This window comes from Protopterus annectens, chromosome 15.part0 (assembly GCF_019279795.1).
Source record: "Protopterus annectens isolate FY-2018-M chromosome 15.part0, PAN1.0, whole genome shotgun sequence".
Lineage (NCBI taxonomy): Eukaryota > Metazoa > Chordata > Ceratodontiformes > Protopteridae > Protopterus > Protopterus annectens.
In genome coordinates this window covers 738,784,208-738,799,207 of record NC_056749.1, presented here as the reverse complement: position 1 = coordinate 738,799,207, position 15,000 = coordinate 738,784,208, and the positions used below count along the sequence as shown (strand labels likewise).

General features: G+C 39.6%; 1 protein-coding gene across 3 annotated transcripts in view; it reads right to left on the bottom strand.

The window, feature by feature from the left end:
- Nucleotides 1-2,716: 2,716 nt before the first annotated feature.
- The window catches only part of PRRG3 (proline rich and Gla domain 3), a 337,454-nt gene continuing 325,170 nt past the window's right edge, over nucleotides 2,717-15,000 (bottom strand). For all 3 annotated transcript variants that reach the window (XM_044057595.1, XM_044057596.1, XM_044057594.1), the window contains exon 4: nucleotides 2,717-5,137. In XM_044057595.1, the coding sequence (XP_043913530.1) occupies nucleotides 4,598-5,137 (540 nt within the window). In that variant the 3' untranslated portion in view covers nucleotides 2,717-4,597. The remainder of the gene's footprint in view (nucleotides 5,138-15,000) is intronic.

The following is a 15,000-nucleotide window of genomic DNA, read 5'->3' as shown; positions in this document are numbered from 1 at the left end:
ATTTTTCCCTGTGAGGGTACAGGATAAGTGATGCTTCCTAGTAGGTACGTCCAGTGGTTAGAATCTCTGCCTCACATCTCCGGCATCCAGGGATCAGCCCTAATTTCCAGGTACTGTCTTTGTAGTGTATCTAAGTTGAGTCAGTGTCTGCAAGGTTTTTCTCCAGGCACTCTGGTTTCTTCCCAGTTGCCAAAAGCAGTGGCTAAGTGCCACATATAATACATTTACCCCATACCCTTGTGGCCTGGAATAAGGCTAAAGAGGGTATCATATGACCAGGTTGTTTAGCTAATTAACAAATGAATAAATTAAAAAATGGCAGTGGACATGATTGATGGAGAGATGGGTGATTTGATGAAGTACACATGGGGGATGTGCCTTCCTCCCCATTTGGAGTTTCACTGGTGGTATGCCCCACTGGGTTTGATGTGCAAAGGGAAAGCTATGTTCCCTTCTCAGTAAGAGCTTGCCCTGCTGGGAAGACTTAATAACTGGCATCGAAGAAAGCAAAGCCCCCTTAATGAGGAGCTGCTTAGCAGAGCTGCTCAGTAAGTAGAATCTTAGTTTGTATTGGGTATAATCAAATTAATAAGGCTGCAGATGACTGGCTGAGGTCAAACTGGTAGCAAATACAGGCTGAAAAATATACACTAAGGAGCTTCAGGCCATCGGCTACTTGAACTGAGGATCTGTTATTCATTACTGCTTACAGTAAGTGAGAAGTAACATTTTGGCATAGCTAATTCTGATCAACATGGACTGAATAGACTGCACAGAATGGTCCCATGGGACCAGATGGCATCCCGGGTTGCGTCCTACATGAACTCCAAGAAGAACTAATCCCTCAAGTAAAACTGCTGTACAATCTCAGCCTCACTACAGGATATGTGCCCAAAGAATGGCGTACAGCAACAGTGGTCCCACTCCACAAAGGTGGCACCTCTGCGGACCCTGGAAATTATCGCCCCATAAGCCTGACTAGCCTAGTCTGCAAGGCTATGGAGAGGATCATCATGGAACTCATAAACAAAGACATTGGGGACCTACAGACACTAGATCCTACCCAATTTGGCTTCGTCAAGGGCAGATCCTGCCTTTTGAACCTGGTCGACTTCTTCGAAACAGTCACCAAGGCTATAGATGAAGGGAAGGTAGTCCACACAGCCTATCTGGACCTCGCAAAGGCATTTGACACAATACCCCACTCGGGAATCATAGATAAGCTATCCAGCCTAAATATAAACCCCTATGTCACAAGATGGGTCGCAAACTGGCTCAAAGACAGAACCCACAGAGTCAGAGTTGCTGGAGCCATGTCAGACTCAAAACCAGTCACAAGTGGCATCCCACAAGGTTCTGTCCTGGGACCTCTCTTGTTTGGTATTTACTTTTCTGAGGTACAGGCCAATGTGGGAGGACTATGGCTCACCAAGTTCGCAGATGACTGCAAACTGGGCACCATGATCAACTCTCCAGCTGACACAAACATCCTTCAAAAAGGTCTCGCAGAGACGGATAACTGGTGCCAGAGCCATGGTCTAAAGCTAAATACCAAAAAGTGTATAGTCATACCCTTTGGCAAAAACAATGTGCCCACAAATTACCACATAGGTGGTAACCCATTAAGTACAGAGAAAGTAATTAGGGATCTGGGGACCCAAGTTGATAGCAATCTCTCCTTTGGCAACCACATTGCCAAAGTGGTTAGAAAGACCTTCTACATAGCCCACCTCATCATGAAAGGATTCACATCTAGATCAAGAGAGGTAATCGTGCCCTTTATTCATCCATCATCAGGCCCATCATAGAATACAATGCCCCCTTTGGGATGTACCTTACCCGACACCTGCAGTAATTAGAAAGACTCCAAAATTACCTCACCAGGAGGATCAAGGGACTCAAACAGATGCCATATGCTGCTCGGTTATCAGCTCTACTCAGTTGCATGCCGCCTACTTTGAGGCGATCTATGCCTGACATATAAAGCTATGTCCAACCCAGAATTAATGGACATGCTCCACCTCAGTAAATCTAAATCCCTTAGAGCCATGTGCTCGAGGGACTTGAACCTCAGCACAGAAATAAATAGAACATGCTGGAGGGACAGATTCATAACCCAGAGGCTCCCTTCGCTCTGGAATAGAATTCCAATTCATGTTAGGCAGAGCACCTCACTGACTCTCTTCAAGAAGAATCTTGATGAGTGGATGGGGGATCATAGGTTTGTCCCGGGGATTACTTCCGTGTCACTATTAGACAGAGGCACAGTAAACTAAACTTTAAAAAGGGCACAGTATACTCAAATCAAGTGGTGGCATAAGCCAAACACAATCGGGCTAGGCTTATAAATGCCCCAGGGCAGATAGCTTAGTATGAACCTATGAACCTATGAACCTATGAAGAATATATAAAATTGATTGAATTAAGAAAGTTAAGAACATGGAAGAAATTGTAGGAATGTATGAACATCAGTCATATGGTTTATTACAAAGTTCATGTTGTTAACTGCCCCGCTTAATAAAAATATGGTCAATAAGGCATTCAGGAGTAGTGTTATAACTTTGGGCATCAATGTCAGGAGAGTATTTTTGGCTTCAGAGTCTCAATCAGCATAAAATGAACAATAGTCTGCAAGGTCAGTACTCATCTGTATATGTGTGCACACGTGTGGGCGTGCATGCATGTGTGAGTCCAGGAATGTAACAAAATGCCATTATAATCTTACAAAACAACCAATTTATTCTGCTATAATGTGTTGTTTTATTATGACCTCACAGTGGGCATAGTAAAGTAGGAAGGGTATATGGTTTCAGTACTCACACTGCTTTTGGAATACTGAAATTTCTTTTTACAGATGTCATGCAGACTACAATATGAGTAGTTAAAACATGATAAACCAAACAAAACCAGCTTAGAAAATCTGTTCATAATTACATTTTTTTTTTTGCAACAAAGAATTTTTTTAAATGATGTATGCACTTTCTCTTGGGAATTCCAATTTTGTGTTTTTATACTTTGTGCTTTTAGGATTATTGCATTAAACAGCCATATACATCTACTTCACAGATCCATACATATCACATGGCTGTGGCATTAGTTAACTTATGGCAATTTAGTCTGGTATACATTTTATACCTTTCACTTGGGCAAATTCTGAAAGGCAAAACTTTCTTCAATTATGAAAAGTAAACTCTGACAACTATTCTCTGCTCATCAGAATGCAATCCAGTTGGGTAAATATATGGAGTGATTTTTGCAGAGACTCGTTTTCTTTCAATAACTATTTCAAAGTACAATATTGCAGCACCTGCATATGTATTTAAGCAAAACATTACTGCACATTTTTTATTTATACCCTGTTGCCTTGTATCCTTTTGAAACAAGTTATACAGTTTATGCACTTCTTGATTTTCTCCTGTTGTTTCCATTGCTTTATCTATGTTGTGTTACAGATGAGCGATCAAGGTACAATGATACCATGAATTAAAAAAAAAAAACAAAAAAACAAAAAAAAAAAAAAAACGGGAGCTGCCAGATTGCTGTATAAAAAACATCAAGGAAGTTTTCAGATAGCTAGACAGAAAAATAACATTTTATGATCTTTTTTTTTCCAAATCTCTAGTTTTAAACAGCGAATGCAGTTCTGCTTTGCGGAACAAATGACATTTTTTACTGTGATGTAAAAATACATTTTATATACAATGAAACCTGTTTTGACTGTGGTATTTTCCTTACAGGTACTATTACAGTTAAGATATTACTGTAAAAAAAAAAATCACTGCAGAGTGTGCATTAATAGCACTCACTTGATAGTAGAGGAGAGCAACCATTATTACATTTTACCAAATTAACAAAAAAATTTTGCTATCCAAAAAGTGTAAACCTTATCTTTAATAATGTTAAGTTAGGCATTAAAATGATTAAGAACAGTTTAAAATAATTGATATTATATTGCAGCAGGATGAAAATAACATGCTGGAATTATTTCAGATCTTAAGAAGTGCTAAAACAGAACCAACATGGCATAACATAAGTATATTTAAAGACTGAAATAAGCTACCATAAAATAGATCAAAGAGCTTTGTCACAAAATAAACCAAATAAACTGGTCATTAAAATTTTGCTAAAAGTATGCAGTAATGCATTACAAGAATGAAGAGAAAGATGGGATTGCAAAGAACCCTGTGCTGAATTTCCATGTCAGGATGTGCTGGTCCCATAAATCAAAGATAAAAACCGAAGACATAGTGCTCATAATTTTTACAGTTTCAAGTAGCTAAAATCACTGATGAGTTATGCACACATTAATGACAAGTATTGATGTGTGTCTTGTAAACCTTTAAGAATACTGTATGTCAGTTTTAAAACACAGACAGAAGTAAATTCACAGACTGAACCAGTGTGCTCTGCTCTGAAGTAGACATTCACAATTTTTTTAAAAAATTCGGACTTTAAGTTGTTGAGTGGTTTTCAATCTGTGCCATTTTACAGACGAATTCTGTAGTATATTTTTTCTTAGCAGATAAGGCTTTCAGTTAGTAATATCATGTTGATGGATCCATAAGCTGTCTTGGTGAAGATCAGGGAAAGAAGGGAGTCACTTGTGCCGAGGATTTACAAAGGTGGGGTTTAGGCCTATGATTTCCTCATACTTTGGAGGAGGGTCACCATAAGGAGTGCTTATCTCATCCCCACTGCTCTCCAGATGGCCTGTTACCTCCTCATAAGATGGAGGTGGAGCAGCATTAGACAGTCTTGAAGAAACAGAGGCAGAGTGCTCCTGTACATAAAGTGTGCTGTTAGAATGTGGCGCATTGGAAGAGTCATTGTGGTCACTGGCACTTCTTCCTCCAGGCTCGTGAGGCTGTGAGTCCGACTGGTTATGTGAAGTTTCTCGGTGTACCAGGACACGAGGCAAGCTGCGAGCGGTCCGATTGGTCAGGTAGCAACTTTGGGAATATGTGGGGCGATGTCTTGTTGCCTTCTGTAGCTGGCATCTCCAAATTACAAACAATGCCGCAACAATGAGCAAAGCCACCCCAAGTAAGGGCATTACAACATACACGGCATCTGAACGCTCTGATCTTTGCCCTTGGTAGTTGCTAACAGAATATTTGTAGTCCTTCCAAAATTTCATCTAAAAATAAAATAAAATTAAATTAAATAAATATAACAAAAACATGGCTACTCAGCAAATATCATTGCTAACAGACACTACTGATTTGCAAGATGTTTCTAGAAAATTCTGCTAGGTTTCATGCCTGAAAATGCTTCAGTATACCTGCAGTGCCTTGTGCTCCTCTGCCTTCTTCACATTATTGGGGGTTTGATGGTTAAGTAGCCTGAAAAGAGGATGGATTTCAGGCCAAGCTGTGTGAAGTATGGACACATGTAACTATTGCTCTCTACTCACATGTTTGTATTAGTTTCAAGCCTAAAAGAAAATGATTCTTATTCTAGTGTTTGATTTATGAAGGATGAACCAAAACAATAATGAATAATGGGACACTGTAGCAAATTAGTAAACTGGAATGACTTCATGGTACTGTAATATAAAGACTGTAAATATATATATATATATATATATATATATATATATATATATATATATAAAGACAACTGTTCTAATGGGAGAAGAGAGCATTCAATAATAGTATGCAGGTATATATATTTTAATGGTACAATTACCTAACGAGAGAGTTTATAAGTTCAGTTTACTTTATTTACAGGACTGGTAGGCAGTATAACAGCAAAACTTTACATTATCAAGAAACATAAAAGTGCCACAACTTATTCAGCTTCCTAGATTCAACAGAATGTTCAAACACTCCTTGGCAAATCCAAGCTTTTCCTCACTTAGGTCTTCCTGAGTTCTTCCTACTAGGATTAGATGGGAAATGTCAGTATGTGTATGGCAAGTTAAACAGCTAGTATGACCCTTTCAAAAATGTAGACTATAAAATATATATGTTCAGGACTGAAAGAAGAAGAATAAAAAATCAGTCCAGACAGATGTATTACATATTGCTATGGACAATAACTAGAAATTGTGAATCATTTTTATTACCAGAGAAATAAAGGCATGGATGCTGTACACATATTAGTGTCAGGATGAAGAGAAAAGCACTGGTAGAACTAGAAGTGACCTTAGACAAGTTTTCATATTGTGTAGCATCCTCTATCATTTCAGTATTTCATGCATGGAAAATCAAGAGGTGTAAAGAAAAGGAAGTTAATAAAATAGTAATATAGAAGGAGCAGTAGTTAATGGAGGGAAAGTGCCCTTAGAAAAAGCAGGGAAGCAGCATGAATACCACCACAGGAAATAAAATGGCACAGGACACTGCATATACTGTGCAAGAAGTCATCTTCATAAGGAGTTGTACCCAGCCTTAGGAAAAGTGTGTGCAAATTGCAAGAAACAGAATTATTGCAGCAGTATATGCATAAGCAGAAAAAAAACAGTAAGTCATAACCCCCAAAAAGTGCAAGACAAAAGAAAAGACAGCCAATGAAGAAAAAGACAGCATTATAATACAAAATATCTCACAAGAGAATTTGAAGATAGCAAAAAAAAAAAGTAAAATAAATATAATACATATAAATATATATATATATATATATATATATATATATATATATATATAGGTCTACTTTCATTTGTCAGAAGCTTATTATTTTAACAAACAAAAGTCTGACCCCATTTATGCGAAAGTGCACTTAAACGAAAGTGCACTTTCATGAATACTGGTTCACTGAACTGGTAATATGCAATAAAATAAACACTGCAGCACTGAAGCACACTACAGTAGGGATAAGGGAATATACCTCTTTCCCCACTGTAGTGCGATCTCGGAGTTAATATATATAAAGTAGCAGGGGTATGGGGAGTGCAGGGGAGGCTTGCCCCCCTGCAAAACTGCCTTTGCAGTGTATTTTTTTTTATTTTACCGGTTTGGTCAACCGGTATTCGCAAAAGTGCACTTTCGTTTAAGTACACTTTCGCATACATGGTGTCAGACTTTTGTTTGTGGAAATAATGAGCTTTCGACAAACAAAAGTAGACCCATAAGAATTCATATAAAGAAACCAGAAATCTAAGCACTAAAGCAGGAAACACAGACATGAGATATATGCAGTCTTCCCTGTTCTCATAGCTCAGAGACTGTTGTGTTATCCCTTATAATCCTGAGGGGTCCTAGATTCCATAAGTGGGAAAATATTGGAGACCCTGATTTCTTTCACACTATGTGCTCCCTCCTCTGTTTGAGTTTCCACTGTCTCTAAACTGCTAATGAGCCTGTCCATGCTACCAAGCTAGATATACATCTGTGTGAAGTTCCTGAATGGTTCCAGATGGTTTGAGGGTTATGCCTGGATTCAGCTGGACCTGAGAGATCCACCACTGTAACTTCCTTTTTCAGAAAAGGTCAAAGTTGAATCTGAGTATCTGATGGGTGACAATGTTGCGATCAGAGAGACTTTAGGTATCACTGGATCTTTCTCTTGTGAAGTTTGTCAAAGGTTATCATGGAGATGGAAGCTGCCATGAAACCCAGAGCCCTTAGAATTTCCACTGCAGGACAAGATTGAAGAGAAAGGGGAGACTGCAAATACACGGAGAGAGTCTGAATAGTGTTTTAATGATTTTTTTCTAGAAAAATTGAAAAAAAAACAATGCCCTTAAACATATGTCAGTCTTTATCTTTTGTGTTCTGTGATTCTTTATCACTGCAACATTTGTATTCCAGTTGCACAACCTCCTTGTAAACCTTCATGAATTACAAACTATGCATATGCACATTAGCATGGATTACTAACATATACTATTCCATCTTTTGGGGTTACTACATGTGTGTATATCTTTAAGATATTGGTGGGGTGATTTTTATATATTTTTATTTATCAAACAATAATAGATACATCCAATAGACACATCCAATGTAATCTATGGCCATTCAAACATTACTAAGGCTATATGATCAACTAACCATGCCAAAAAATGAATGCTTTCACTTGACTACTAACACCAATAGTCCAACAACATCTATAGTCAAGCATTAACAGTGCTGCACTTTGCAGGTAATGATAACCACACAGGGATAACTGTACAATGCAAGTGTTTATGCAGAAAGAAAGACATCAAAATAAAGTGATGTATTAACGGTTGACGCTCGCCTAAACCGACAAATCATAAGCCTCTAAACTGAAAAATACCCAATTACATCTCATGACATAAACCATCATTTCTCCTGATATATTAAGACCTGAAGGATGGCCATCACAAGGACAGCCAAACTCCCAATCCAAGTTGAGACCCTCAAGATTCAGCCTATGCTCCAACCTCCATAGGAAATACTGGGACTATGATCTAACCTAGAAAAAATACCAAATTAGGGGACCATTTTAAAAGCCATACTGCCTTCCTTCCTTCAGGTGATCAACTCTTCATCCTGCAAATCTTTTAAAATTTTCCAATATTCCTGAACTCTAGGCACCTGCACAGATCTCTAGTGGCAGGTAATATATTTCTTTGCAGTGATGACTATTAAATACAACAGTGAGTTTGGTACCCACATATCTGGTAAAATACTAAATATTGGCAATCACTTCTTGTCTTTGGTTGTAGTCTGGAATCAGCCTCCCACTTTACCCCAAACCTGCACCCAAAATGGCTGAATTAATAGGTACTCCCAAACTACATGCTAATATGTTGGCTTAGAACTGGGCAGCTGGTAATGTCAACATATTGGAGGATGATCTGTATCTACCCTAGATGTTCTATCTGGTGTCAAAAACATCTGATGCTTGCACTTCCGTGCAAAGATGCACCATCTGGGAGATGATGTGGTGGCAACCAAAGCACACAAAGCCCTTGTAACTATTACCTTTCCTACACATAGAGCAGCCATGTTAGGGATACCCCAAAAGAATTCAGAAACTGGGGGGAAAAGAGTTGCATTAAAATATTTATAATAACTGACAGTAGGTTTACTCAACAGATGTGGGTAACCACTTGTGAATAACTGGCTGAAAGCATTGCTTGAATGCTCTAACACCTGCTGCTGGTCAGCTACAGATTTAAGGATTATCTGAAGTTAATACCAGTAAAGCATCTGACCATGATGAATATATTACTATTAAAAGACTTTAGCCCATGATTATAGTTGTGCACCCAGCAGGAGGCTGCATGATATGCTGTTAGCAGGCTGGGAAGGTGAGTACCACATGAAAACTGTGAGGTATACTACGTGATTAAGGCACCCTCACAGGAGTGGGGACCATAATAACTGGCATAAACTTTCTCTTTCTGAAGAAAAGCAACCATTAGACAGGTGTCCAGCCTGCAACTCAGAAATACTAGACCCTGGATAGGAGTCAAAGCAGAATTTTTTCTTTTAAATTAATCATGAGGCCAAACCTCCGCAGAAAGGAGATAGTGTAGCTGAGATGTGTTAACATATTCTTGAGGAGATGCCTGGATAAGAAAGTCTTTGAGGTATGGGAATATTTGTATTACCTGAGTCCTACAAAAGGCAATAGCTGGAGCCAGGCAATTTGTAGAAACCCTAGGTATTGTGTATAATCCGAAGGCTAAAGAAGAGAACTGAAAGGGTGATGAACAAGTCAAGAACCTGAGGAACTTCTCATAAGAAGAGTAGGAATGTGAAGGTAAGTATCCTTCAGATCCAAAGATACCAGAAAGCTTGGGATAAGATAAGAGGAGAAGAGATTAAAGGCAAAGTATTTTAAAAGAAGAACCACTAGGCAAATACTGTGATGAAGGTCTAAAATGGGTCTCCAATCTCCTTATTTTCTGGACACCAGGAAAAGCCTGGAATAAAAGTTTTTTCCTTGATGTTGTGAGGGTATAGATCATGCATTGCCTTGGTTAAGAAGACCCTGAAAACTGAAGAAGTTGCACCTGGTTGGAGGAGAGGTTTCCTTCCAAGTTATTTTGTAACCTAATGAATGTGGGATAGAATCCAGTTGTCTGAAGTGATCAGCTGCCAAGCTGGAAATAAAGAGGTTAGTCTTTTTGTCAGGGAGAGGGGTTGACCGAGGAGGGATGAAAGAAGAGGAGGAAAGTAGTCAGGCTGACCTGTCTGGAAAAGGAGAATTTTCAAATTGGAATCTCTTATAGTCTAAAATTGAAAATTTTTAGAAAAATCTTCCTGCCTTTCTGAGAAGACTTTTAGTCCCTACGAGAAAAGAAAGTGTGCTTAGCTGGTTTGTTCCTTTGAAACCTAGTGACTGAGGCGAGAGAGACGTGCTTAACATTTTGCATGATTTCACTTTTGTCTTGCTACAGCTGGTCCAAACAGAATACCTGTGAGGAGAAGAGACTATAAGCTTATCTTTTATACCCTCAGGAAGAAAGAGAGCAATAAAATAGCCATGAATATTCTGTGATGGCAGATCCATTAGCATCCTCCTTGAAAGAAGCATCCACTGCATTGTAACTGCACTTAATGGCATGTCTAGCCACCTGAGTAGCCTGATCCATCCATCAAAATAGCCTGCTGCTTAGTTTCAGAAACCTCAAAGCTAGTCAAAGTCTTACTCAATTCACCAAGGATAGACCACAGGTATTTTGTCATTTGGGTCTGATAAAGAGCCCTGAAAGCCAGAGAGGAAATCATGTAAACCTTTTCCCATATCTGTCCATGGTCCTCCTGTCTCTGTATGAAGGTAAAGCCTTTGGAAGGTTTGTCAGTGTACACAGAATAAACAGAAGGATCTACCAAAGGATTTTTATATAGAATTTTAGATCCTTCGGTACTTTATAAAACCTATCAGGCCTCTTGGGTTGGGGATTGGGGAATCAGTAAAGGTAGAAGGGATGCAAATGTATCTAGAAAGGCCTCCAAAAGTAGAGGAACAGGGGCTAGAGTATGGGCTCCTACCTCTAATAACTTATAGTGCCTCTTCTGCATATCAGAAACCTGTCTGGATTGCCATTTAAAATTATGCAAAATCTTTGTAATGGTTTCTCCAAAGGAAATTTCCTTAAAAGGAGAACAAGAGGATAGTGTGTCCTGATCATCACAAGTCATCTGTTTTGGAGAAGGAATTTGAAATGAATAAACTAAACAGTGTTCATCTGAATCAGATTCCTCCTCCTCATCAGATGATCTATGTTTCTTCGGTGAAGAGGTAGGAAGAGAGAAAGCAGAAAAAAGGGAGGAAGCTTGAGAGACAAAATGACCTGAATAAGCCTTGTGAAAAGTCCATCCGTTCTTTTTCTTGAGATGTCTTATTTTTCTTAGGTGTGACATCAGGTTTCACAAAGTACTACAGATCACTACCCTGGCAGGCCTCAATTAAGGATCCGGGTACCTCTTCCCTAACTAAAATTTGAGGTATGCCCTCTGGTCCCTCTGATATAATAAGCCTCGGTTCTTCCTCCTCAACTTTATCTGTATGATGAGACATCTAGGAGTCAGACACCATACAAGACTCCTGTTGGGTTGCAGTAGTGGGAGCCTGAGAAATAATCAGGCGCACCATGGCTTCAAACACCTGAATGGGTTCATCTGGCTGGGCAGACAATAGTTAAGGCCTAGGCCTTTTGAATTTTTCCTTCTTTCTTGGTGTAAACATGATATTTGTTGCAGAAGATGTTGCCATTTTGTATTAGGCAAGTTGCTTCAAGTGCTGAATTTCTAAATAAGTGTTTAATGATAAAAGACAAACATGTAGGGTTTTCATAACAAATGAATGACAAATCTGACAATTCCTATAGTCATGTTCAGTCCCAAGACAAAAAATCACTGAGGGTGGATGTTCTTAAAAGGAATCTGCATACCACAATCACACTTAACATCTCTTAGCTGAAATCTAATAACTTTAAACACAAGGATTCAGGAGAAAAGGAAGGCTCGAATAACAGAAAAAGCCACACAGTAGCAATGACTCATTCAACAAAATTTATTCTTAGCGCTGTTGTCTCAAACAATGAAAATGTGTTTGTGGAGAAAAGGAAGGCTCCCCAGTGAGAATAAGCAAAGGCAGAGGTAACACCAATGTCCATGCAAAAAAAAAAAAAAAAAAAAAAACAGACTGAAAGGTAAGAGACCTGCATTCAGACTGGCATCCAGATAGTCTGAGGATCTTATGTTCTTGCATCCACTTATGTACCCTTATGCCCATAGGCTTAGTCAAGGTGATCAACTGTCTCAGTTTTTCCTGGACAGTCCTGATATGAAAGTCTTTGTCCTGGAATCCGGAACATTGTCTTTGGGACACAGAAATGTCCTAGTTTAGACCGTTCAGTCTGAATGGTGACCTGGCTTCCCAGGGTGGCCAGTCCCCCTGCTTTCCCATCCTGAGCAGCTCTGGGAACTGTGATTTTTTTTGGGGATGTCATTGGGTATGGGGTAAGGTCAGATACCTTTGCCCTGGCAGGAGCCTTCCAGGCCCTGCCACCATCCATCAGTCACTCCCTCAAAAACTTCCATTGTGGGGGGTTCTGCCTGACCCCACTCACTCAGGCAGGAGCTCTCTAGGCCCCACACCCATCTGCTCAGTGCTTGCTTATTGACTTCTGTCAGGGCCAACCCCTACAGGCCTCCCCTTCAACCTGAACAAGAGACCTTCCGCAGCCGTGGCCCCCCCACCATTTCAGGGGACTCTGCTGCCTCCTTGTTTCCTGCAGGCTGCCGAATTCTGCCAGATCGCTCATGCCCTCGGACCCTGTCAAGGGAGCTTCCCTCCAATCCCATCCACCCCTCTGGAATTCCCCTCAGCAACCGAAGGGCAGATCCACTCTCATGAAGGCTTTCACATCCAGAGCAGCTCTGGGGACTTTGAGATTTTTCAAGGATGCCGTCGGTTATGGAGTGAAGTTGGATGCCTTCTCCTCCAGGCAGTAGCTCTCCAGCCCCTGCTGTGTCCAACCCAGCTCTCCCTTAAGGACTTCCATTGTGGGGACCTCTGCCTGACACTCTCACCCAGGCAGGAGCTCACCCAGCCCTGCCACTCTGCCTCTCTCCCCCTTTCAGACTTCCATCCCAGAGGGGGGCATAGTCCATATCCCCACACTCAGGTGGGAGCTGTCCTTTCCCAGTCACTTTCCACTTTCCACCTCTCTCTCCCTTTCAGACATCCATCGGGATGGACCCCCTCTGGGCTTTCACTTCTACCCAGGAGAGAGAGCTCTTTTTCAGGGTTACATATCTCCTGACTGCTGCCAAATCATGAGGTGTTGCATGTGCTCTTGGAGCCTCTCTCTTAGAGTACATGATTATAACCAAAGTTAGAGGGATCCAAAACGCTCCTTCCCTCTAACTTTGGTTATAATCATGTACTCTAAGAAGGAATTGTTAAATTATGGGATAAATAAGAATATTTTTAGTAATCCGGATAGGAAATTTAGAAAATAAAAATGCGTTAGGATTTGGCTTAACAGACATTTGGTAAACATAGACTAAAAAAAAGGAGAAGAACAATATTAAGACATTACATTGTGCAAAACATTACTAATCAGATAATATAGTAAGAAAGAAAGAATGAAAGAATGAAACAGGCATATAAAACAAAGTGCACTGGAGATGACCAATATATTTCTCTAAGGTATTGCCTGACATGAATAAAATAATACTGACAGGTAAAATGCAATGTAACAACAGTGCATTGTTAATGTATATATTGAAGAAAGGTTTCTCTGTGGCACTTACTGTGCTCTTTACATTATTTAACTACATAAGTAGGAGGTTTGATTCTCACTGTGGGAAACTTGTGTGTATATCTGGACTGGACAAGGAGTGGAGTATAGTGACAGGTAAGTAACATTTCAGTATTAAAGGTGCTGTGTCCACTTCCACTGAGGAGAATACATGTTGATTCAGCCCAGATGGTTTGCAAAACCAACAGCACTAGAATGAACTGATCTAAAGATCTAAACGTCACCTGTGACATAAACAAAACATGTCGGAGGGACAGGTATATAATCATGTGAAACAGAGCTCTTACTTAAGCCTCTTCACATATAATTCGGACCAATTAATGGGAAATGACAAATTCACCCCAGCTTGTGTTCTGTTGTCCTTATGGACTGGGGTAATTTGTAAATGTCCTAAAGCACAGGTATATACCAAAACAGTTCTAGCCCATGAGCATTGAGAATTGAGAAAATTGGGCCATTAGCCTAGTAACCTCCTATGATCATATAAAGGAGACAACGTGGATATTAGAAACACGAGATCACTGATTATAATGCTTGCAAAACTTAAATGATTTGTACATACATGTGGCATATGTGTATGCAGAACAAAGCAGAGTCTTTAACAACTATATGCCCAGAATAATCAGCATATATGAACATTTTAGTAGCTGTGGAGGGGAATTAAATTGTAGAGTTTCACTCAGTGAGGTGAAGACATTTGACAGTGCAGATGGTAGCTATTTATATTGCCAGGTGCAACAAAATGATATACCAGGATACAAGACCTGAAGTATGAGGGGGTATGTTATATAACAGCTCTATTCATTTATTGTAACAGCTGTGAAGGTATGAAAAATGTGCACTGTGTCAGGACAGCATTCCAATAAGGGTATTACTTCTTAATGAAAATTGAAAGCAGCACATTTGGCAGATGATGTGACAGTAATTTTATTGGATAAAGAGTTACATGAGAAAAATATGAGCAGAAGCATTAAGTAATCCTGTTAAAAGGATCATATAGAGGATTATGAGCAGGTCTCAGCTCATAGCCCAGTTGTTGTGTGTTTGAGACATGGATGTCAAAATCTACCTCAAGAACACATAACAACTGTGTTATAATCAGACAGACCCAATTATTGCTCTCTGTAGTGTTTGCAACTTTACATTCGTATGTGCACTACAACATATAAAGGAAAAAAATGTTTAGCAGCGCTAAATGAATTTTTGAAAGCTGTACCACTGCCACACAGAGTGGCCATGACAGAAGAGCAGTGGGATCCTGTTAAACACTTAATCTGGCCTTTTTAAAAGTCCAAATAAACTGTTTAACAGCT